The sequence below is a fragment of the Lagenorhynchus albirostris genome, chromosome 10 (genome assembly GCF_949774975.1).
Source record: "Lagenorhynchus albirostris chromosome 10, mLagAlb1.1, whole genome shotgun sequence".
Lineage (NCBI taxonomy): Eukaryota > Metazoa > Chordata > Mammalia > Artiodactyla > Delphinidae > Lagenorhynchus > Lagenorhynchus albirostris.
In genome coordinates this window covers 31,988,479-32,015,360 of record NC_083104.1, presented here as the reverse complement: position 1 = coordinate 32,015,360, position 26,882 = coordinate 31,988,479, and the positions used below count along the sequence as shown (strand labels likewise).

Genomic DNA, 26,882 nt, shown 5'->3' with positions numbered 1-26,882 from the left:
AATGGAAAGAAAAGCTTAATGATTATCCTTTCATTGGGAAAAAAATTTAAAAAGAGATTGTTGAATGAGGAGATGAATCAAGACAGCTATAGAAATATTTTTTAAAAATCACTAGATTACAAATTTACCCATTACTATTCAATGCTAAGTCATTGTGTTTAAACAATTACCTGAGTCCTTTGAACGCAGGAAATTCACTTGCACGACAGATTTCCTCCCAGCTTTTATCCTGTAGCCAAGTTGGATCAGGATTTTTCTCAGAACTCTTAAGACTTACACCTCCAGTTAAAAGAAACATCAGTTCCTGGTATTCAATCTCTTTCTTTGCCCTGTGTTCCCAAAATAAGGACTGCTGTAAATTGTTGTTTTAAAATTGAATGAAGTCAATTTCTGCTTATATAGCCTGGATAAAACAATCAGAACTGACCTACCCTACTGCTATAAACAACTAGGAACTGGAAAAAAAATAAAAGAAACAATTGTTTTTAGAAATTATAATAGCTAGTGCAGGACTGTGGGCCATGAAAAAAAGGGAGACAAGGTGATCCCCATGATTGCCTCAGCTAACCGCCAGGAGGCACTTTTCAGACTACAAAGCATGAGGGTAATCAAATCAGAATCTAAGAGTACTGCTGAGTTGAAGACACAGAGATCAGAGTTAAGGAAGGCTAAGGTGGCTGCAATTTGTGGGCAGAGTATCAGAAGGGAGGAAGATACATGGATGAGGAGCTCCAGAAATCTGCATAGAAATCCTTTTTATTCTATTGCTAAATGCTGAGTTATGTATGAGTAGGGTAAAACCCCAGGAGGACAGGCAAAGAATATCTGGGGAGCTGCAAACTAAGTAGCTACCAGAGCTCACACAGGAGTGAATATATGAGTTATTGCCAACTAGAGTTGAATCTTTATTGAACACCAGAGGAGTTCAGTGGTGACACTGGAGATACTTTAGTAGTGAAGCTAACCTAGCTGTAGAATAAAGTCTACTCTAAAACTGTCATAAGAAATCTTAAAAATAAGACTTGAAGAGGTCAAATGAATTCAGTATAATTTAAGTACCTGCAAAAGTAAAGTCTAGTGCTCTTTAAAGCAATTAAGAAAAGAGAGAAAAACAAATTCCGTATGCTAACATATGGAATCTAAGAAATCTATAATCATATATGGAATCTAAGAAAAAAAAAAAAGGTCATGAAGAACCTAGGGGTAAGACAGGAATAAAGACACAGACCTACTAGAGCATGGACTTGAACATATGGGGAGGGGGAAGGGTAAGCTGTGAAAGTGAGAGTGGCAATGGACACATATACACTACCAAAGGTAAAATAGATAGCTAGTGGGAAGTAGCCACATAACACAGGGAGATCAGCTAGGTGGTTTGTGACCACCTAGAGGGATGGGATAGGGAGGGTGGGAGGGAGGGAGACGCAAGAGGGAAGAGATATGGGAACATATGTATATGTATAACTGATTCACTTTGTTATAAAGCAGAAACTAACACACCATTGTAAAGCAATTATACTCCAATAAAGATGTTAAAAAAAAAAAAAAAAGACCCAGCACTTACCAATGTAAAATTCACAACATCCATAACCAGGAGAAAAGTCAGTACATAGATGCGATGTAGAAGTGATAGAGATGATATAACAAGCAGATAAGAATGCTAAAAGAGCTATTATAAACATGCTGAAGGAGTGAAAGTGAAACATGAACATAATGAAGAGAGAAGTGGGCAAAATAAAAAATAACCAAATGAAACTTCTAGAGATAAAAAATTAAAATCTGAAAGAAAAATTCACTGACTTTTTCTCAGATTTACAGAAATTGAAAGCATGCATTACCAGTAGACCTACACTATAAGAAATGTTCAAGGAAATTTCAGGTAGATGGAAATTTGAATCAACAAAAAAGAATAAAGAGCATCAGAAATGGTAACTAGTAGATAAACATAAAAGACATTTTTCTGTTACTTATGTCTCTTTTAAAAAGTAATTGACTATAGCAAAATAACAACATGCTGTGGGCTTTATAACATATATACAAGTAAAATGTATGACAATAAAACAAAAGCTATGAGGGGAAAGTTAAAAGTATATTGTTTTCAGTTCTTATATATATATGAAGTAGTATAATTTTACCTGAAGATAGACTATAAGTTCAAAGGTATACTATAGCCCTAAACAAATCACTAAAATAATAAAACATAAAATTATAGCTAATAAACCAACAAAGGAGATAAAATGGAATCATAAAAATACTCAATTTAAAGAAAAATAGATTTATAGAGACGTGGATGAGCCTAGAGACTGTCATACAGAGTGAAGTAAGTCAGAAAGAGAAAAAGAAATATCGTATATTAACATATATATGTAGAATCTAGAAAAATGGTACAGATGCACCAGTTTGCAAGGCAGAAATAGACACACAGGCATAGAGAACACATGTATGGACACCAAGAGGGGAAGGGGGGTGGGATGAATTGGGAGATTGGGATTGACATGTATACATTAATATGTATAAAACAGATAACTAATGAGAACCTGTTATGTAAATAAATAAAAATAAAACCCACAGGTTAAAAAAATAAATAAAACAGACACTAAGTTCCCAAAAAGATAGAAAATGAGGAAACATGCAACAAAGAAAAGATGGGCAAAACAAAATAAATCATAAGATGGTAGATTTAAACATAACTCTATTATCTCATTAAATGTAAATAGTCTAAACAATTTCATTAAAGGTAGTGATTATCAGATTGGATAAAACAAGTAAGACCTAATTACATGCTGTCTATAGACACAGTTTAAATATAAAACAAATAGGTTAAAAGTAAAAGTATGGAAAAATATATACCATGCTAACACTATTCAAAAGAAAGCTGGAGGGGCTACAATAATATCATACAAAGTAGATTTCAGAGCAATAAATATTACCAGGGATTTTAAAAAGTCAAGTCAATTTATTAAGAGGACATAACAGTCCTAAACATTTATACATCTAATAACAGCATCAAAACACACAGTAATATTGATAGAACTGCAAGGAAAAGTCTCTATAGTTAGAGATTCCAACTCTCTCTCTATAACTGAACAAGTAGATAGAAAATCAATAAAGATATAGATGATATATGGACCATCTTGACCTCCTTGACATTTTAGAACATTCCACCCAAGAACAGCAAAATATACATTCTTTCCAAGAGTACATAGAACATTTACAAAGATGGATCATATTCTGGGCCATCTAATGTCTCACTCATAAAATTTCTGGAACAGGAATAACTATAGAGACAAAAAGCAGATCAGTATTACCTGGGGCTGGAAGTAAGAGCAGGAATTGAATAAACTGGCAAAAGGAAACTTCTGGGGATGATGGAAGTGTTCTAAAACTGGATTTTGGTGATGGTTGCACAATTATATAAATGTACTAAAAATCATCTAACTGTATTCTTACAATGGGGGAATTGCATAATGTGGCAATTACACCTAATAAAGCTGAAAAAAAGAGGCTATCTCTATTGAGTGACTTACATTTATATTAATAGAAAAAGGTGCACAAGAACATTTACAGTGTATTCCCTTTGTGTAAAAAAGGAAAATAAGAAAAACATAAACAAATATATATAAACACACACACACACTTCACAAAAATTTACTCAAAATGGATCATAGACCTAAATGTAAAATGCAAAACTATAAAATTCCTAGAAGATAACATAGGAAAAAATCTAGGAGGTTTTAGGTATGGCAATAACTTTTTAGATACAACACCAAAGGCACAATCCATGAAAAAAAGAATTGATGAAGTGGACTTCATTAAAATGTAAAACATTTGCTCTGCAAAAGACAGAGAATAAGAAGGCAAGCTACACACTAGGAGAAAATATTTCCCAAAGATGTATCTGATAAAGGACTGTCATCCAACTCAACAACAAAAGATGAACAACCAAACTGATTAATAAATGGACAAAAGACCTAACAGATGCTTCACCAAAAATGATATAAAGATACCAAATAAGCAAATGAAAATATTTTCAATATTATATATCATTAGTGAATTGCAAATTAAAACAAGATTACACTACGCATCTATTAGAATGGTGAAATCCAGAACACTGACAAGACCAAATGCTGGCAAGGTTGTGAAGCAACAGGAACTCTCATTCATTGCTGGTAGAATGTAATGGATTAAGGAATGTAACCTATATGCTTGTTGAGCCTCTTCTGGGATCTGTGATGCAGAATGGATTTAGACTTTCACTTAGGACCCATTTTCAAAGTAATTTTCACAGAGAAAATATTAGTCAAGAAGAAAACTCTTTTAATATTTTAATGGTCCCATGAGTGAGAAAATAAACGTGCTCCTTCAGCACCTTCCCCTGCCCAATATGTTCTGGCCCGAGTTTTTGCTTTTTCCAGAGTGTGGGTCAGTTTCAACATTCAGGACATCAAGGACCACAAGCCAAGATTCCTAAAAATGCTGAGATGCTGCATGGAATCTCTTGGAATACAGTTTCTTATAAAACTAAACATACTCTTACCCATGATCCAGCAATCACACTTCTTAGTATTTAACCAAATAAGTTAAAAACTTATGTGCACACAAAAACCTGAAGTTTTATTCATACTTTTCAAAACTTGCAAGCAACCAAGATGTCCTCCAGTAGGTGAATAGATAAACTACAGTACATCCAGACAATGAAATATTACTCAGTGCTAAAAAGAAATGAACAATCAAGCCATGAAAAGACATAGAAGAATCTTAAATACGTGTTATTAAGTGAAAGAAGCCAATCTAAAAACTCTCTTTCTTTTTTTTTTTTTGGCCACGCCACACGGCTTGCAGGATCTTAGTTCCCTGACCAGGCCAGCAGTGAAAGCACCAAGTCCTAAGCGCTGGACTGCCAGGGAATTCCCTGAAAACTCTATTTCTTGATCTGAGTGGTAGTTATGCAGATTTTTGCTTTGTACGAATTTACCAAACTGTACCTGAACATTTTGTGAGCTTTTCTGTATGATCCAAATTTTAAAAATCAAACATCAAAACACCAATACTACTATAGAGAAATGTACAAGTAAAATCATGAATTATGCAGAGCTAAAACATGATATCCTTCTGTGAGAAGCCATTGATTAGGTTTTCCAGGCAAGTTTTTTTTTTTTTTGCAGTACACAGGCCTCTCACTGTTGTGGCCTCTCCCGTTGCGGAGCACAGGCTCCAGACGTGCAGACTCAGCGGCCATGGCTCACGGGCCCAGCTGCTCTGCGGCATGTGGGATCTTCCCGAACCAGGGCACGAACCCGTGTCCCCTGCATCGGCAGGCGGACTCTCAACCACTGCGCCACCAGGGAAGCCCCAGGCAAGTTTTTAAAAGAAAGAAAAAGCAAGTAACTTACAAAAGAAGATTGGCACATAATAAAAAAGAAAACAATAGCTTGTCCTTCTCAAACAGTGATCGGCATATATTACAATATAAGTTGTATGTGAAGTGGTCATTTAAATATCGTAGGCGCTTTTCCAAAATTTTGGATTTGTTACTGAAAGGTTAAAAAAAAAAGGAAAATATATTGAGTCAAGTAAAACTAAGAAAAAATAAGTAACATATGAATTAACATACAAGTTGTTTTTATTTTATCGAAATAACCACTGTTAAAAATATGAAACTACACACACACACACACACACACACATGCATATATTGGGTTCACCAAAAAGTTTATTCAGGAAAATACCCGAAAGAACTTTTTGGTCAGCCCAATAAAAATGGTGACATCTGAGTAAGTGCTCTGGATTGTACCAGTGTGAACTTCCTGGTTGTGATATTGTACTATAGTTATATGAGATATTATCATTGGAAGGGAACCCTCATGCACTATTGGTGGGATTGTAAATTGGTACATAGTCCCACTATGAAAAACAGTATGGGGGTTTCTCAAAAAAATAAAAATAGAACTACTATACAATCCAGCAATGCTACTTCTGGGTATGTACCCACCACAAAACTCCAGAAACACTAATTCAAAAAGATATATGCACCCTATGTTTACTGCAACATTATTTTTTTAAATTGAAGTATAGTTGATTTACAATATTGTGTACATTTCAGGTGTACAGCACAGCAATTCAGTTATACATTTATATATATACATATAAATCTATATATTCTTTTTCAGATTCTTTTCCCTTATAGGTTATTATACAATATTGAGTATAGTTCCCTGTGTTATATAGTATGTCCTTGTTGGTTATCTATTTTATACATAGTAGTGTGTATATGTTAATCCCAGTCTCCTAATGTATCCCTCCCCTGACTCCTGTTTTCCCCTTTGGTAACCATAAATTTGTTTTCTGTGTCTGTCTCTCTCTGTTTTGGAAATAAGTTCATTTGTGTCTTTTTCTTTTAGATTCCAGATACAAGCGATGCCATATTTGTCTTTCTCAGTCTAGAATACTTCACTTAGTATGAGAATCTCTAGGTCCATCCATGTTGCTGCAAATGGCATTATTTCATTCTTTTTTTATGGCTGAGTAATATTCCACTGTACATATATACCGCATCTTTTTTTTTCTCTCTCTTCTTTTTATTAATGTAGTATATCATATTGATTGATTTTTTAAACATCTTTATTGGAGTATAATTGCTTTACAATGGTGTGTTAGTTTCTGCTTTATAACAAAGTGAATCAGCTATACATATACATATATCCCCATATCTCCTCCCTCTTGTGTCTCCCTCCCACCCTCCCTATCCCACCCCTCTAGGTGGTCACAAAGTACTGAGCTGATTATCTTTTCAAATTATGGTTTTCTCTGGATATATGCCCAGGAGTGGGATTGCAGGATCATATGGTAGTTCTATTTTAAGATTTTTAAGGAACCTCCATACTGTTCTCCATAGTGGCTGTACCAGTTTACATTCTCACCAACAGTGTAAGAGGGTTCCTTTTTCTCCACACCCTCTCTAGCATTTATTATTTGTAGACTTTTTGATGATGGCCATTCTGACTGGTGTGAGATGATACCTCATTGTAGTTTTGATTTGCATTTCTCTTATAATTAGCGATGCTGAGCATCTTTTCATGTGCCTTTTGGCCATCTGTGTGTCTTCTTTGGAGAAATGTCTATTTAGGTCTTCTGCCCATTTTTTGATTGGAATTTAAGTGTCCATCAATAGATGACTGAATAAAGAAGATGTGGTATATATACACAACATATACTTAGCCATAAAAAAAGAAAATTTGCCATTTGCAACAACATGGAAGGAACTAGAGTGTATATGCTAAGTGAAATAAGTCAGAGAAAAATATCATATGATCTCTCTTATATGTAGAATCTAAAAAACAAAACAAATGAACAAACAAAACAACACAGAAACAGATTTATAGATACAGAGAGCAAACTGGTGGTTGCCAGAGGGGATGGGGTGGGGGCCATATAGGTGAAGGGGATTAAGAGGTACAAATTTCCAGTCAGAAAATAAATCAGACATGGGATGCAACATAGCATAAGGAATATAGTCAATAATATTGTAATGCTTTTGTATGGTGACAGATGGTTACTAGACTTATTGTCGTGATTATTTCTTAATGTATTTAAATGTTGACTCACTATGTTGTACACCTGAGACTAACATAATATTGTACATTAACTACACTTCAGCTGAAAAAAAAAAGATGTAAGAACTGGAGAAACTGGGTAAAGGGTACATGGGACCTCCCTGTACAGTTTTGTGTGTGTGCAACTTCGTATGAAGCTATATGTTAAAAATGGGGTATAATTCTATGAGAAAATGAAATATGGTTTACACCATCTCTCTATTTTCAAAATTCTAAATTTCTTATTGTACTCCCAAATGACTGAAAACAATCAGTTAATTAAAAAGCACCTACTGAATATCTATGAGTGTGAGAATCTAAGCTGGGGAGGGAACTGTAAGAGATAAAGAATTATGAAACATTTACCTGCCTCAAAGAAGCATAAAATCTAGATCAAGATCCATATGTTAAAAAAAAAAAAGAAAAGTAAGAAAACATATGGACAAAAGTGATTACTTCTGGATGGGTTATGACTAATAATTATTTTCTTCTTTATACTCTTACATGCTTAAAACTTTTGCAATAAGAATACGTTGCTTTCATTTTTTTAGTTCAATTTTTTCAGTAATACTTACGGGAATCTAAGACGATACACCCATTCTAGGAAAGTTTAGCAGTTACTTAAAAAAAAATAAACAAGCAACTACCACATGACCCAGCAACTGCACTCCTGGGCAGTTATCTTGGAGAAATGAAAACTTATGTTCACACAAAAACCTGTCCATGCATTTTATAGCAATTTTATTTGTAAAAGCCAAAACCTGGAAATAACCCAGATGTCCTGTAATAAGTGAATGATTAAACAAACTGTAGTACATCAATATCATTAAATCCTCTCAGCAATAAAAAGGAGTAAACGATCTAAATGAATCCCCAGAGAATTATATTGGGTGAAAAAAAGCCAATTCCCAAAAGTTACATAGTGTATGATTCCATTTATATAACATTGTTGAAGTGACAAAATTATAGAAATGGAGAACAGATTAGTGGTTGCCAAGGGTTACGGTCAGCATGAGAATGGGAGGAAGATGAGTATGGCTATAAAAGGGCAACATGGGTATCCTTGTGGTGATGAAAGTACTCTGTATCTTGACTGTGTCAACATCAATATTCTGGTTGTGATATTGTACTACAGTTTCTCAAAACATCACCATTGAGGAAACTGCATAAAGAGTACATGGGATTGCTGCATTTTTTCTTATAATTGCATGTGAATCTACAATTATCTCAAAATTAAAAGTTTAATTTTTAAAAAGTAATACTTGGATCCATGGGAATGGGATGGAAGGGGAGGGGGTAGTGACACTTCTCTGAGCAGACCTTCTGTATGGGATTTACTTTTGGAGTCATATTGATGGCTTACGTACTCAAAAATATAATTAAAATCAACAAGGAAAAGGGGGAAACTCTAAAATGAAATATAAAAATAAACAAATTACCCTAACTGTATTTCACGTGAATAACAAACATCATCATACTAAAGGAGGAAAAACTAACCCAAGTAACTTTTGAATATAGTTTTTTGCATATAAAAACAAAAAGACTGTAAGTTTCTGTGTGAATACATGCATCCAATTCTCTTTAGTATATACCCAAGAATTGCTAGATTTGCTGGAAATACTGGATCATACGGCAAATCTATGTTTAATATTTTGAGGAACGTCTAAAAATGTTTCCAAAGTGGATGCATTATTTTACAATCCCACCAGCAGTGTATGAGGGTTCTGATGACTTCACATCCTCGACACCTATTATTGACATTTATGTCAATTCTTCAACTTGAACATCCTACATCATGTAGGGTATGTTAATTCAAATTCCAAATCCCAACTGGGAAAGTTTAGGGATTTCAATCACTCAGGAAAGATTGTTCTACCAAAAGCCCATGTAGAACACATATGCTAGGCTCAAATCATATTTTTATTCTACTTAACAAGTTACTAAATACCAGATATTGTTAAAAAATACTCTATAAATATTATCTTTTTAATTCTCATAACAACTCTTAAAGGTAGGTATTATTATTATCCCTATTTTATAGATAAGAAAAATTGAGGCAATTACAGAAAAGTTAGCTGACTTGCCTGTATTCATGCAGCTATTATGTGGCAGAACTGAAATTTAATCGCTTACTCCAGTCTAACTCCAAAATTTGTGCACATTCAGTAATTGGTTAAAGTGAAAATATCTAGCAAATGATTAGAAATGTGGGGCTGAAATTTTTTAGAGACCTCAAGGCTGGAGAAAGATATACTGGAGTTGCTAGCAAAGATAGGTCATGTGCTTTATCAAAATATTCAAAAGAGAGGGGCAAAAAGACCTAAAGCTAATCCCTCTATGCCTAAATCTTGAGTAGAAGTGAAACAAAACTTAAAATAGAAGTGAGGCCTGCTTGCTTGCTTTCTCCTTCTTTCCTTCCTTCCTTCCTCCCTTCCTCCCATCCTTCTTTCCTTCCCTCTTCCCCTTCCTTCCCTCCCTTCTTCCTTCCTTCCTTCCTTCACTTTTCCCATACTTTGTAATGTTCTATAGTGAATATGTGTTATATAAACAGTAAGAAAAAAATTATATATTTTAAATGGAAGGATGGTGAAAATCCAACCTAGGGAGCATGAATGAAGCTAGAGAATGTTTACCTGTCATGAATAGAGTTGATATAAAGGTTCACAAACCAGATGAGAGAGTATTGGTACATGGGATCAATGTTAGCCAGGTCTGCAATGCTGAAGAATAATACTGATGAATGTTTAGCAATAGGTCTATAGCCTTCTCGAGACTCTGCTATTTTGAGTTCTGTTTTTTCTGCAATCTAGAAGAAGAGAAAAATCAAGATTAAGAAATAGGAGATGTTTTAATTATATATTTTTCATATAATGAAATTTATATTAAAAATATCCCCTAACTTAATGACAAAATTATACAGGCATAGTTTACATCAAAGGGCTTTACTATGCTAAAATCTATAAAAAAAAGAAAGGGAGGGGGCTTCCCTGGTGGCGCAGTGGTTGAGAGTCCGCCTGCCGATGCAGGGGACATGGGTTCATGCCCTGGTCCGGGAAGATCCCACATGCCGCGGAGCAGCTGGGCCCGTGAGCCATGGCCGCTGAGACTGCGCATCCGGAGTCTGTGCTCCGCAACGGGAGAGGCCATAACAGTGAGAGGCCCGCGTACTGCACAAAAAAAAAAAAAAAAAAAAAAAGAAAGGGAGGGACTACCCTGGTGGACCAGTGGTAAAGAATCTGCCTTCCAATGCAGGGAACACTGGTTCGATCCCTGGTCCGGGAACTAAGGTCCCACATGCCGTAGGGCAACTAAGCCCGTGCACCACAACTACTGAGCCTGCGCGCCTCAACTAGAGTGCCTGCATGCCGCAAACTACAAAGCCCAGGTGCTCTGGAGCCCGCGGGCCACAACTAGACAAGAGAAAAGAAACCCTGCATGACACAACTAGAGAGACGCCCATGTGCCGCAATGAAGAGCCCACGCATTGCAACTAAAGCTCCTACATGCCTCAGCGAAGCTCCTGCATGCTGCAACTAAGACCCAACGCAGCCAAAAAAAAGTCTAAAAAAGCAAGAAAGGAAAAGGAAGGAAGGAAAGAACTAGGGAGAGAGGGAAGAAGAAGAGAGGGTGGAAAGAAGGGAGGTAAAAGAAAGAAAAATCTCTTTACAGATTGAAGGTGTAACTACCCACCAATCATCTCTTTCTTATTTGAGGAATACAAAACTGTCAATCTTTCCTTATTCTTTGCCTTCATCTGACATGTATCTATTATTGTCACTCACCCTCTTTTATTTTAATAGGTCAGAGATAGAGAGGGAGATGGAGAGAGAGACAGCAAGTGTGCATGTGTGTATGGCTTAAGGTGTCAACATGTGTACCAGAACCCAGCACAAAGTCTGACAAAGTAGGAATTCAGAAATATTTGTTGGCTGATGGTTTGATACATTAAGAATACCTTTTTACAGTGAAATTCTCAAATTTTTAACTTTTCTGGGCTGAATAAGGGTATAGATATTTAACCCCAAATGAAAAAATTTCTCCAAGATAACAGCCCTTCCAATGACAACTCAATCTGATAGGTTGATATTCTACAGGAAAAACATGTAGAGCATTTTTCCAACCCTCTCTCCCTTCTTTGGAAATGCTAGCCACAGACTCTCTTGAATAAATGTGCCTATGTAGCCATGTTTATATTGAATGATCCTGTTTATAGCTGATTAAATCAGGTGGGAGGGATAGAACCAGACCCAAAATAAGCTAATTAATTTTCCTGCCAGAGAATAAGAACTTTAGGAGCATCAAAAACGAAATCAGGTGGTACTTGGCCTTAGTGCTAAAAGGTAATGGTATCAGAGTTGGTTTCTATGTGCAAGATAAACGTACGAAGGAACAGTATAAAAGTTTTACAGAAAAAATTGGTCTCCGGATGGAGCAGAAAGAAGCACATATGAGAACGACACAACCTTAGAGAAAGGGAGAGACAAAGAGCATAGAAACTTAATGCTTTCCATTAATTCCTGAGGCCTGTATGTACTTCCTATAATTGGGAAAATAAAATATCCCCTTGTATATTTTTTATTTAAGCTAATTTGAGTAGGTTTCTGTTCCTTGCAAGCAAACTTTCCCCCAAATTATAGTGTAGCTACAATTAAAAAGTAAGGTTTGAACCTCAAACTTGACTATAAGTGAAACAAAGTTATCAACAATGGAAATTAATGACATTTTTACAAAAGAAAGCATAATCTTGGTATTCTCATTTTAACCTCCTGTTATTTAACCCTTAATTTTTTCAGCTAAATGCCATTTACCATTAACAGCAACAGTAAGCAAAAACATTTAGCAAATATTGTTATTATTTTTAAAGAGTAAATAATAATTTAACTCAGGTTCCAAGGCTTAATCTGCAGTGTATTTATAAATAGTGTTATATTTATATATACTTGGCTGCTTAGTATGAAACACTAAACTCAAGACATATAGAGTTTTGATTAATTACCATTAATGGCCTAAAATCAAAGGACAAGACATTTTCTAACAAATAAACATTGTGAGCACACGATGTTAAAAGAGGAGAATTTATTATTTGTAAAAATTTCCGGGGCTGTGCTATTTATATATATTATACTTTCCAAGAATCCACAAGACTAAACTTCAATCAAGACAACTTTTGCAGGGAGGGAAGGCTTTGAAACTTATAGAACAAATTCTTTTTTTTTTTAAATATTTATTTATTTAATTGCACAGGGTCTTAGTTGTGGCATGTGAACTCTTAGTTGCAGCATGCATGTGGGATCTAGTTCCCTGACCAGGGATCGAACCCAGGCCCCCTGCGTTGGGAGTGTGCAGTCTTATCCACTGCGCCACCAGGGAAGTCCAGAACAAATTCTTAAAGTTTTGTTTGTGTTTATTTAATCTTATGGGTTGGGATAAAAGGGAAAAGCAGGTTTTAGACTATGTGGGAACACTTTGCTCTGAAGTTGGTTTATCTTACATCTGGGTAGGTGGGTGGATAAAAGTCAGGGCCAGATACAGAGCATGTTTTAAATCAAAATATATAGTGAATTCTAAATTATGTTTGTAATGATTAATGAGACCCAGTCAAAAAGATATTACGATTAAATTTCTCTCTTTTTGTAAGATGAAGTATTTGAACCAATAAATATTGATATCTACTTTCCTCTTTGAGTCTAATAGGAAATAAGCTGATAAATGCTTCCTGTCTTTTCTTCCCTTTGAAAAAACACTGTGGTGAGAGGAAAATGAGGAATGGGTTCTGCTCTGACGAACATTAATTGGTAAGGCAGACATTATAGAATATCTCAGCCATGGTCCCCAGATGGGAGGCTACCACAGCATATTACTCTAAGACACTACTCCTTTTGGCTCTCCTGAAATGAAAAGCACAAACACAAAACAAAACAGTACACCTGGCTAGAGAGAGTCATTACCATCACATTCATATAAAACTAAACCCATCCCAAGGGGAAAGGTGCCTAGACCTTTTGGAAATCCTCTACCCCAAAACTGGGGTACATGGGGTAGGGTGCAAACAGGAGGATGCTGAGCAACTAGTGAAATTTCTATTAGGTTTCTTCTTATTTTTTAATTACGCCAATATTAAGATGTGTTTAATTCGTTGGGTGGGCCAAGGAGGATTGAAAGGTCTGAAAATCAGTAAAGTTAGCCTACTAAAGTCATTCTGTATTATCATTTCATTGTGTGAACTTGGGCCTTAACTACTTTTTCTGGGCCCTACTTTTCTCAACTATGAAATGCTAAAGATGACAAATAGCTAAGGCTTCTTCCACCCATAACACTGTAGGATTATATTTTTTAAAAGATGCAATATAAAAATACCATTTAGCTGTGTTAGATGAATTTGCAATAAGTACATTATTGTATGTGTCTTCCTTCCTCTACCTGCCACTCCCAACTCTCATACCTCTCTCCCAGACAAAAGACAAGTCAATGTCAGAAGATCATCCTTATTAGTTCCTAGAACCACTTACTGTCCAATTAACCAGCAATTACCTTCACACATCTTAAGTTCCAACCAGGAACAGAGGCAAGCCATATTCTCAAACTTAAGTTTTAGGTGAAGAGTCAATTAAAATTTGAATGAACCTGACTAGCTTACCCTACCTACACAATAATAAAAAGTATGCTTAAAATTTTTTTCATTCCAAATTTATTTCTTCTGTGTATAGGTGCCACAGAGATGACACCAGGTTTTGAATGATTCAACAGTATAAGATATTCTCTTATGAGTTTAAAATTAGTTTCTATCTTTTGGTATTTTATGAATTCTTTTCCTCTTCCCATAAGCCTAGTATAGCACTTTCCTTAGGGAGCGGGAGCACTCGCTCTCACTCTTAAGAATCTAAAAGAGCACTCACTCTTAAGAATCTAAAAATTTCTAGGATTCTTTTTTTACCTGTTGTTTCTTTGTTATCTCATTGGACATCAATTTAGCAGAGTCTAAGACTTTAATTGCACTTTCATCTTCTAAAATGTTCCCTTCTGAAGATGATAATGTTTCTAAAATTTTTTTCTCTATATCTTTTAGCTGTTTCTTATTAGCTGCAGACTGAAGAATAAGAGCATTTCGTTCCTCTTCTAATTCTGGTCTAAAAAGATAAAAACATTTAGTCTAAATTTGTAATATTTTATCCAAATATTAGATATCCCAATTTTGTAGACAGTTAAATAATTTTGTAGACATATAATACAAATTAAGATGAGTAATCTCTTTATCCTAACCTAAGAAAAAAATGCTCCCATGAAAATAATAATTTGAGAAATTCAAGCAAAAAAAAGCATTAATTACATATATGTAAAATGTGGCAATAACATATACTACAGTAAGTCTAAGAATATGTTAAATTTATCCATATGGCTTGGCTCATTGTGTGAGAATAAGAACTGGAAAAGAAACTCAGAATATGAGACTTCTTCTCTATTCCTTGGCTTAATCATATTCAGTCCCATTTTCATCATCTCTTCTACAACAGGAGACAAAAGATGACTCATCCTACAACTGGCTCTTCAAGTAAAAGACAAAACTCGCACTTATATCTTAACAATGAAGGTATGAAACTTCAAAATAACATAATTCACCATGTTACAGAATATGTTATGACATAGTTCTGTCTTGGATACTGCGCAAGTGGGATAAACACTGAAAATAACAAAAGAACTTCATGGTACATATTTTCACTTATAAGTTGATTTCATGTAATAGATTACTTGATAGTGTTATATTAAGCTTCAAGTGGAATCAAAGGTTTCCTTCAGGAAGCAATTCTTTACTAGTAGCCCTTCTAGGTATCATAATATTTTTTCTCATTTAAAAAAATAATACATGCTAGCAATGGAAAAATACATAAAGTATAAAGAAAATAATAAGAATTATCCATAATCTTACCAATCCTAAGGATTATCACTGTCAATATTCTCTCTCAATCTTTTTTTGGTATATATGGATATCCATTCATGCATTAACTTTTTAAAAACAAATATTACCCCTACCATATATAGGTTTGTATCCTGCTTTTTCATTCTTGTCCTAAGTATTTTCTTATTTCATTAATATCCTGTATATGTCTTTGAACACATTTCTGATTTTGTCTGTAGCATACATTCCTAGGGATGAAATTTTTTGGCTCAAACAGTCAGATACAAGTCAGAAGTCATGGCGTGTCACCTGAATCCTGCTACCCATACTAAAAACCCAATATAACATGGTTGGTTTATAACTTACTTGTTACAGAATGGCTATTTTAAAGAATTAAATACTTATTTAATTTATAATGACAAAATATAAAATTTTGACAAGGTTTCAAAATAATCACATAACAAAAGTATTAATGGCCTACAAATATTCCTCTCTATACCCCATGGAAATATCTAAAAAAACACGTACCTTTCCTTTGCAACAACAATACCTAGTAATTGATCTTCAAGTCCTTCTGGAGTTATCATGAAATTGAGCAAAGATAGCTTTGTAGCCAGCTCTGGCATATAGTGTGGATTCCTCAGCTTTGTGGTGATATAAAACTTGAAATCAAAGGAATACTCAATAATGACCTCACCAAGTCTGATGCAATCAATGCCACCTGTATTTCAGAAAAAAAATGCAGAATAAATAAGCCAAAGTTACATAGCCCATCCCCCCTGTTAAAGCCCTTCCTAGGTTACAAGTAAAAAGTCATAAAGTAATTTCAAATAGAATACAAAAAGGTGTTGCAAAAGTCACATATAACACAGAGGCAAGTAAGCAATTATACAGCAGGACTCATTAATTCTGGGGTACTATAAGACATTTTCTCTGGTTGTCATGGAGCCTTCTAAATCAAGATTCCTTTTGATCTTACTTCTTCCATTACTTTTCAATAATGATTCCAAAATTATTTATATATTGCTAAAGCTCTTAAAAGTACTAGAGCTTGACAGAGATAAAATTTTTATAAGCAGAAAGATACATGGTGGGCAACGTCTACCTAAAGTCAACTCTGGTCCACATTAACCACTACTATTCATAGTAATGGACTTTGTGGGGTCCTTGGTCACAAGATAAAGGAATTTCAGGCTGGCTTCAACTTCATGTTCTCTACTGAACAACAGTCTAGGTAACAGCGATTAAGGCAATGAAGGTATTTACTTTAGAATGTCTGATACTTGTTCCAAATTTCCTTTCATGCATAACAACGACACAGAAGTTCTGCGTTAACATTATTATTAAAATATGTAGTGCTTTTCTTGCCTCAGAGATAATCCAATCACCTTTCAGTTCTACCAACTAATATCAATTGATTTCTACCTTGTTTAAAAGTTTGTCTAAGTAGTAAAGGCTCCAAAGACGGATCCAGTTCTTCACCAACATTTTCTAATAGAAGTGGAGTTCCAAACTGAATACAGTTTTCCAGTGTTCTCATATAGTCTGAATCTGATAGCTTAATAACACTAAGCTGATTTTCTTTCTCAGAGTTTTTGATCCATTTATTGGCTTGACCCTGGGGGTCAATCATTAAAGGCCTAGAATATAATAAGAAATATTCTGAGGGGAATAAATAGATGTTGAGATTTCTTTAAAATTATATAATTTACATAATAAACATCATCATCAATCTGTACAAATACAAAGTGTTTCACGTACATTACCAGGATTAAGCTTCACAAAATTCCTGTGAGAAAAAAGTGAAAAGGAGTTTTATTCTCATTTATTTATTTATTTATTTGTTTGTTTTTGCGGTACGCAGGCCTCCCACTGTTGTGGCCTCTCCCGTTGCCGAGCACAGGCTCCAGACGCGCAGGCTCAGGGGCCATGGCTCACGGGCCCAGCCGCTCCGCGGCATGTGGGATCTTCCTGGACCGGGGCACGAACCCATGTCCCCTGCATCGGCAGGCGGACTCTCAACCACTGTGCCACCAGGGAAGCCCCCCGTCATTTATTTTTGAAGTGAAGAAATTCAGTCTCAGGGAGTACTTTGCCCAAGGTTCTAAGGTTAAAAAACTAGTTCAATGTCAGAAGTAGGACAAAGAGCTGTGTTTTTTCCAACATAACATACTGTTTTCATGGTAATTTTAATACATGTCATCTGTTAACATAATATAAAAAATAATCCTACGTATTTGATAAAAACTTAAAATAAGAGATCCACTAGCCTATAACGGATTTCCTTAGGTTATGAGTAGAACCATAAACTAAGTTTCCAAGTTTAGTTTAGTATATATTTGAGATCTATTTAGGAATTTTTTCTATGTAGGTATGGTACAGACTTTGTGTTTAAGAACATATGATTCATGGTTTCAGAGAATCAAAATATGATGTGCTTTCCTCTTCTTCAGTGATGATGCTGTCTTAGGTTCCTTTTATATTCAGTACAGTGCATTAAATTATCTTTTAAAAATATAAGCACAGAAAGGGGAGTTTTCATTCCATGTCACTTTGCCTTTCCCATTCTCCTTCTGTTTCAACAGCTTCTAGGGATAAAAATCCCCTTTCCCTTTGCCTAAAAATAAGCTCTTTAATCAACTACTCCCAGATAACTTTGTTCTTTTATTTTCTTTCCTTTCCAAAAAACAAAACAATCCAATACTAGCTGACTGGTTGTTTTCTTTCTCTGCTCAAACTGTGCTGAAATCTTATTGAAAGCACAAAAAAGTACAAACACTAGTTAAAATTTACTTTTGCTATCATAGCAAACAGAGGAAAAGTGTTCCGGAAATGAGAAAGTTATTTTGCACACAATTGCTTAAAAGTTGTCTAGTAATTAGACTAGATGCTTTTAGTACCTTTCAAGGCCCTGTTTAAAGGGACATTTTTTCTTCCTTACATATCCTTATTATTGGAAAAATATGGTATTTGTTCATTCCCCTGCAAAAAGTAACTATTTCTGTCAATTAAGATTTTTAATGCCTATCAATATTCTTGGTAAAACCTAAATCAATGTTCTCAGCAATGCAATAATTAGAGATCCTGTTTATTCTAAAAGAAATCCAACTTCTACTTAATACAACTTTCTGTATTACAAATACAATTGGAAAATTGAGTTGTGTCCATCAGAGAAATAACACCATGCCAAGTTATTTGTATTCTGTATGTACATGACTGTAGGTATGAAAGTAATGCTCATCTACATTTGAGATCTTTGGGCAGTCTGAAGAAAAAAGCATTATCAATCTATGCTTCTGACAGAGGTAGTAATTTTGGGGAAAACAAAGCTTTGCTGTTAAGTAGCCAGTAGCCAGTGTTGTATTAGTAAACGATAATAAAGCAGAAGAGTAAGTATTTTCATTGTGGTTAAAAAGTAAGCAAGGGGGGGCTTCCCTGGTGGCGCAGTGGTTGAGATCCGCCTGCCGATGCAGAGGACACGGGTTTGTGCCCCGGTACGGGAAGATCCTATATGCGGCGGAGCAGCTAGGCCTGTGAGCCAGGGCCGCTGAGCCTTCGCGTCTGGAGCCTGTGCTCCACAACCAGAGAGTCCACAACAGTGAGAGGCCCGTGTACCGCAAAAAAAAAAAAAAAAAAATGTAAGCAAGGGGCTTCCCTGGTGGCACTCCATGGTATGCAGTGACATCTTTAAAGGAAAAAAGGAAAACCAAAAGAATCCAAAAAACTGTCAACTCAGAATTCTAAACCCAGCAAACAATATCTTTCAAAATGAAGATGAAATAAAGAAAAAAAGCTAAATGAATTAATTGCCAATAGACCTGTACTCAGGAAGTGCTGAAAAATATTTGTCAGGCAGAAGAAATATGAAAATAGATAGAAACATAAAGAAATGAAGAAGTCTAAGGGCATTCCCTGGCATCCCAGTGGTTAGGGCTTGGTTCTTTCACTGCTGTGACCCAGGTTCAATCCCTGGTTAGGGAACTAAGATCTTGTAAGCCGTGCCACCACAAGGCCAAAAAAGAAAAAAACAATCAAAAAGTCCAAAAATGAACATAAACATAAAAGACATTTTTCTTATATTTAAGCACCCTAACATAATTACTGTCTAAAGCAAAAATAGTAACAATGTATTGTGGGATTTATGACATATGAAAAATAAAATATACAATAACAGCACAATAAATAGGAGAGAGACATTGGAACTATACTATTGAAAGATTCTTATACTATATGTGTAGCAGTATATTGCTATCTGAAAGTATTCAGAAACTAAAGATGTGTATTGTAAACTCTAGAGCAAACACTTAAAATAGGGAATATATAACCAACAAGCAAATAGTGGAGATAAGATGGAATCATAAAAAAATTCAATTAATCCAAAGCCAGGTGGAAAAAGAAGATAAAAGGAACAAAGAACAGATGAGACAAACAGAAAAGAAGTTGTAAGACAGTAGAGTTAAATCTAAAAGTATCAATAATTCCATTAAGTATAACTGATCTAAATACTCTGATTACAAGTGAGGATTATATCAATTATATCTCTATTTTAAAAAACAGAAAAAAAGTCATGTAATCCCTCCCATTTAAAAGCTTCAAATGGTTGGTAATGTTCTGCATCTTGATTGTGGCAGGGATCATATGACCATAGGCCTTAATCAAAATTCATAAAACACTGCACCTAAAAAGGGTGAATTTTATTGTATATATCATATCTCAATAAACCTGACATAAAATTAAAGAAAAAATAAAGTGAGGAGAAAAACAAAGACATTTTCAGACCAATTCACAAGTCCTTACTAAACGAAAGACTGAAGGGACAAAGATAGCATTACAAATCAGTGAGGAAAGGAAGAATAACTCAATAAATGCTGCTGGGGTAAATGGTTATCATTATCAAATAAATAAATAAAATTAGATCCTTACCTTTCATCACATCCAAAGATGCAAAAAGAAGCAAGCAACAGGGTTCTAACTGTGAACTGCTTTCCCAGTTCACGACTCTGTTTCTGAGAACTATATTCTTGACCTACTCATGTGTGTTACTACAATGGCTTGGCCCCCAGCCATAGGTGACAAGACCTAGTATGGATATTTGTCCCACACTAAACTAATCAGATTTTTCTCTCATGGGAATTTGAACTTGTACTTAATGGTTCTGGTTAATGTATATTATTCAACTGATGTGTTTTGTGAACTTAGGAACTAAGGCTTCATTAGGGAATGGCCATGTGTACAGAAGAACAGAATCAGCATATAATCAGAGACAGACCAATGAAGCAGCTGCACAGAGAAAAACACAGAAAATAGGTCCTACAGTGAGGGAGAGAAAGAGAGACAGAGGGAGAGATTGAGACTGATTGGGAGAGATACCAATTTTCATTGGTATTTTCATTACAAAAGCCTACTGGCTCAACTTTCCTCTGAGGTACACTTAAGATACTCTAAAGTGAGTAGCCAAAAGAGTGAACATTAGTTACATTACTGGGTTCTGCTGTTAGGAGGCAGAGAGAAGAGATTAAGCCTCTGTGGTCACTTACAGTGTCCAGAAGGATGATAGCCATAGATGAACACATTGGTCCCAACTGGCAAGAAGTGAAGTCTGGTCTATAAGGATGGAGACTCATCCCTCAGAACTGACCCAGTCCATGACTTATTGACCAGACAGTCCAAAAATAACAGGTAGAAAGGAGTAACACCATTGAAATATTACTGTATTAGAAGAGTCATCTTTCTGCCAGAAAATGACAGATTGTTTTCTTCAATTTACATACAATCCTGAAACCTCTGGTTTCCCTGGATTTCAGTTAAGCCTTATAGATATCCTAATAGCATTTTTGAACTGCAATTTAAAAAATCTGAATGGCCACCAAATGCATAGAAAAGGGTTCTAAAACAGAATACTCAGGGTCAAATATTCTGTTAAATAGAACTTGCCCTGCTTTACAAGAGAACACATTTTCTGGAATAGCTAATTACACTTCCTCGGATTGTAATAAATTTTACTAATTGCCTAGAAGTTTCAACCTAAGGATGTTCACTCTCAAGTAAAATTTTGAGTGGATAAGCACTCAAAACACATACATCAGTATTTCAGTAAAATGATACTATCAGTATAAAGGAGACTTAGACATCTTGAAGTATCTAGTAAGTTTTCCAAAGAATATAATAAACAATACCTCAAACTTTTAGAATGTAAGATTTCCTTGTATCTTTAATGTATCTTATATCCCAAAAGAAGACTGAAATTTCCATTACAGTTATAAAGGTAGCAAATGGGATACCCTATTCCACATTTCACTTAACATAATAAATAAGAACAAGGATTTGGAAGTTAAATTGCCTGGGTTCAAATTCTTACTCCACCATTTACTAGCTCAGTTATCTCACTACATTTCAAATTAGTAAATCACTGTGGGCCTCAGTCGTCTCATCTGTAAAATGGAATAATAAGAACTAACTCATAGGAATTTGTGAGGATATAAGGCACTTACAAAGTACCTCAAGAATATAAGAACTCAATAGTATCTATCATAGTATATTTGACATAAGATCCCAAGAAAAGACTTAAATTAGATGACAACATGACTAAATAACCATTTATAGGAAACTATTTCTCAGATGAGAGTAATTTCCCAAGTTTTTGAAAGTGATATAAATAAAAGGATAACAATAAAAACCATTTGGAAAACTCATATAGTTATCACACTATCAGTGATAGTGTTGAAAAATATACATGAAATTGCATAAATTATTGTTATAGTATCATGAAAATGGGTAGAAATACCTAGTTAAAATAAATACATTGAATAGCCAAAACCTGCCAACGGCCCAAGTGTCCGTCAACAGGAAAATGCATAAAGTTATATAGTCATGTAATGGAATACTACTCAGCACAAAAATTAGTAAGATTATGCTGTGTGGAAAAAGCCTTATACAAAAGACTACATACAGTATGATTCCATTTATATGAAGTTCTAGAATAGGCAAAACTAACCTGTGATGGAAAATAATCAGAATAATAATCTCCTATGGGATGAGGGTGGGGATTTACTGGGAAGGGACAAAAGAGAATGTTTTATACCTTGACAGAGGTTTGGGTTGCACAAGTGCATACTTTTGTTAGAACTCATTGAATGGTATAGTTTTAAGTTTTGTGTATTTCATTGTATGTAAATTTTACCTCAAAAGAAAAAAAAAACAAATATTGAACTTTAGTTAATGGTATGCATGCTGAAGTATTTGGAAGGAAGTAGATCCATGTCTGCAACATATGTTGAAATACATGAAAAAGGATGAGTTGATGGATGGATAGAGGGATAGATAAGAATAATAAAATGTTAATTGTAGGATCTAGGAAGTAGTAGCTATACAGGCACTTTAAAATCCTTTCAACTTTTCTCTATATTTGAAAACCTTAAAATAAAATAATTGAAAAATAAATACTTTATGTTCCTTACCAACGCCTGGAGTTATTAACAATCACTCCATTGTCTATGGAGAAAGTATCTGTAGGCAATCCAGCAATATTCCAAGCTCTAATTTTTACTGGATCACCCAGGGTCTTACTCAATGAGAACTCCTCTGAACATGGGATTTTTTTTTGCTGTAAGAAATAAACAAATTTCTTTTGATGTTTTCTCTTGTCTTGTTGATTGAAATATTGTTAACATTAAAATACTGATTTGTTATTAGATATTGTTTAATAATTCTAAAGAACAAAAAGAAAACTGAAAGGAAAGTTGGACTGTGGAAGTATTTTACTGATCAAACAAGAAGAAAAAAAGAAAAACCCCATATTTTCAGTCATTTCTCCCCTTCTCTGTTTTTATTATCATCTTTTCCCCCCAGATACCCCAACACATACTTTAAGTGTTCTATATAAAGAAACTTATGAAATATAAAACCATTACCTTGCACAACATGCTCCAATCTTCTGTACATGTTTGTCGAAAGCCAGCAGTGAAAGCACCAAGGTAGGCTATTACTCCTGCTGATACTAAGACATCACCAGTCAAGTTTTCATATACTATCTGAAGGTCATCTGCAGCTTGAGACCATCTGGGAGATTAATCAAAGGCAAAATAGCCTCATCATAGAGAATGATCTATGATAGTAATTGAAAGGGCTAGGGGCTTCTAGTCCAAACTCTATAACAAAATGCCATGAAATGTTGGGCACTTGCTTATCTATAAGCAAGGAGGTTGGGTCCCTTCTAGCTCTAACATGCTATAATATATATCTATGTTATACAAATGATAATCTACCTTTGATTATTAGAATATTAGGCATTTCTTACACGACTTGTTCTTTCAGCATAAGCAAAACAAAAAAACCACCAGCATTTTGTCTAATAATTTTAATCAGGATGATTTGGTCTAGTGGCCCTGCTATTTGTTCCTGAAAAACATAGGAACATTTGCAATTCATTACCAAAAATTACATTTAAGTTGTATAGCAGCTGACATACTAATGCTAAGGTTGATATTTTTTTGCATTTAATGAAACCTTTACAATAAAAAGTGCATTACAAAACCATCCAATCTACCTTACAAAGTATTGTCAAAAGTATGTAACTTTATCATGCTATTCATTCAACAAATGTAGTTAATAACTATGATAGTTGGCTGGCCAGTACAAATAAATAGATTAAAATAAAGCTAACTGGCTTTGTTGTATCAAGTCAGTTATCCGAAATAAATTTAACAAAATGAACCATATATCCACTACTCCCTCCCATTTTATTATGAAAAATTTTAACATACATAAAATTGGAAAGAATTGCACAATGATCACCCACATACTCACCACTTAAAAATTACCATTTGTTTTATTTGCTTCTTTCTCTCTCTCTCTCTCTCTCTCTCTCTTTTAACATTTGAAAGCAAGTTGCAAACACCATCCTTGACATTGATATTCTGTTAGGAGAAGCTTAGCCAGGTACTTTATAGAAAGTCCCACAATCTCAACCAGCCATTTAAAAATCAGTAATCATAATAAATATCCAAAGAAAGTCACATATTCAAGCCCGACCTTGTAAAATATTGTTAAAAGGAGTAGAAATCTGACCTTGATTTTTCTCCACCTAGTCCTCCAATTAGTTTTGAGGCTCTTTCAAGTTTCTTAGCACAGAGTTCCACCTGGTCTTCTAAACGAGCCTTTTCCTCAGTTTTCTCAAGAAATGTTGCTTGTAAATTTTCCAGATGATGTTCTACTTCTGCTAGTTCTGCTCTCTTCTGATTCAAAAGCTCCATTGTCTCAGCTAAGGACTTCTGAGCTTCTGTTAAGCGGGCTTTCTTAGGAGCCACTACCTGTTTGGGAACAATATATGCAGCTATAATGTGTACTATATAAAACTGACAATCGACATAATCCTTTATAGATATTATGAATTTTAAATGTTTATTTATGATTATAAATACATTTATCACTTATAACAATGAATTATACAAATTTTAAATGCCTTAAATCTTACATCATATTTTTATATGCAGAAAAGTAAAATATATTTCTATGTCTTATAAAATATATAAAATCATTCTGGACTAGCAAACAGTTATCTATAAAATAGGCAAGTTATTCTGGACTAATAAAAATGTCATAATATGTAGCAAGAATAGCATAATATATAGCAAAATAATGAGAAGTTGCCATTCAACTGCTGCAAAAAAAATAGAAAAACATGTAACAGGAGTTACAAATGCTTAAAAATACATGAAAGTGCTTTTTTTTTTTTTTTTTTTTTTGCCATTTCCAAGTCAGCTTGGAAATTCTCAATGTCTTCCCAATCAGCTGAGGCTTACATTTGCCTTGAGGGGATTAAGACAGTAGCAGTAATACAAAGAGAAATAAAGTCTCGGTGTTCAGCTTCACTACCAAAACTGAATTTTCCTCAACAAATCTTGAAAAGTGACACTTTGTTGAGAGAAAAAGAATTTTCTAAATTTCTTATTTTATTATGCTCATTAGTATCAATATATCAAGAATGGGTTCGGCCAACTTGATCAGAGTGTACTATAAGCCACCAGTAGAAGGAATTTACAAGATGACCAAAAAGAGTATATGTCCATTTGAAAGAAGGGAGACCTAAGTCTTCTGGTACATTGCCGTGAATGAGCTGAAGGGTAAGAGGAAGAGTGAGGCAAAGAATCGGATATTGGGGCTCCCCTGGTAATGCAGTGGTTAAGAATCCTCCTGCCAGGCTCCCCTGGTGGCGCAGTGGTTGAGAGTCCGCCTGCCGATGCAGGGGACACGGGTTCGTGCCCCAGACTGGGAAGATCCCACATGCCGCGGAGCGGCTAGGCCCGTGAGCCATGGCCGCTAAGCCTGCACGTCCAGAGCCTGTGCTCCGCAACGGGAGAGGCCACAGCAGTGACAGGCCCGCGTACTGCAAAAAAAAAAAAAAAAAAAAAAGAATCCTCCTGCTAATGTAGGGGACACAGGTTCGAGCCCTGGTCTGGAAAGATCCCAAATGCCACAGAGCAACTAAGCCGCACCACAACTACTGAGTCTGCGCTCTAGAGCTCATGAACCACAACTACTGAAGCCTGTGTGCCTAGAGCCCCTGCCCCGCAACAAGAGAAGCCACTGCAATGAGAAGCCTGTGAACTGCAACGAATAGTAGCCCCTGCTCACTGCAATTAGAGAAAGCCTGCACACAGCAACCAAGACCCAGTGCAGACAAAATAATAATAATAATAAAAGGATCAGATATTGAATTAGGAAGCTCCACTTTCTACTTTGGACTTTGAAGAAGACCTTGCTGGATATCTCCCTTCAGCCCCTCCATGAAAACATGAGACAGGTGCATCAGAATTAAAATAGCATGTGGAGGTGTAGAGTGGAAAGTCAGAAAACAACCTGAATACCTTAGATTCTCAGCTTTATAGAAAGGATCCAGAAGATTCCACATGTGTTAATTAGCTGAGTTGAGAGCTTGCCGACCTGCTGAGATTACTATGGGGAGGGACAAGATGTTCAAATGGAAGAACATCCATTAAAATTAATTTTAGGGTTTCCCTGGTGGCGCTGTGGTTAAGAATCTGCCTGCCAAGGCAGGGGACACGGGTTCGAACCCTGGTCCAGGAAGATCCCACATGCCACGGAGCAACTAGGCCTGTGCGCCACAGCTGCTGAGCCTGCACTCTAGAGCCCATGAGCCACAACTAATGAGCCCATGTGCCACAACAAGAGAAGCCACCGCAGTGAGAAGCCTGCGCACCGCAACAAAGAGTAGCCCCCACTCACCGCAACTACAGAGAGCCTGCGCGCAGCCAAAAATAAATAAAAATAAAGTGGATTTATTTAAAAAATTAATTTTATTTCTTTAACAGGTGTATAAAGGTCTACTCCCCTGAAATTTACGGTCACAGTCTGTACCTCTCTACAGGTACATATAC

General features: G+C 35.3%; 1 protein-coding gene across 1 annotated transcript in view; it reads right to left on the bottom strand.

Moving 5' to 3' along the window:
- Positions 1-26,882, bottom strand: part of DNAH12 (dynein axonemal heavy chain 12) — a 230,090-nt gene that overhangs the window by 24,904 nt on the left and 178,304 nt on the right. Inside the window, exons 54-62 of the mRNA XM_060161532.1 lie at positions 24,553-24,794; positions 23,397-23,544; positions 22,944-23,089; positions 16,912-17,126; positions 16,015-16,207; positions 14,527-14,719; positions 10,226-10,398; positions 5,394-5,534; positions 171-329 (exon numbers count right to left, since the gene is read on the bottom strand). Of these exons, the coding sequence (XP_060017515.1) occupies positions 171-329; positions 5,394-5,534; positions 10,226-10,398; positions 14,527-14,719; positions 16,015-16,207; positions 16,912-17,126; positions 22,944-23,089; positions 23,397-23,544; positions 24,553-24,794 (1,610 nt within the window). The remainder of the gene's footprint in view (positions 1-170; positions 330-5,393; positions 5,535-10,225; positions 10,399-14,526; positions 14,720-16,014; positions 16,208-16,911; positions 17,127-22,943; positions 23,090-23,396; positions 23,545-24,552; positions 24,795-26,882) is intronic.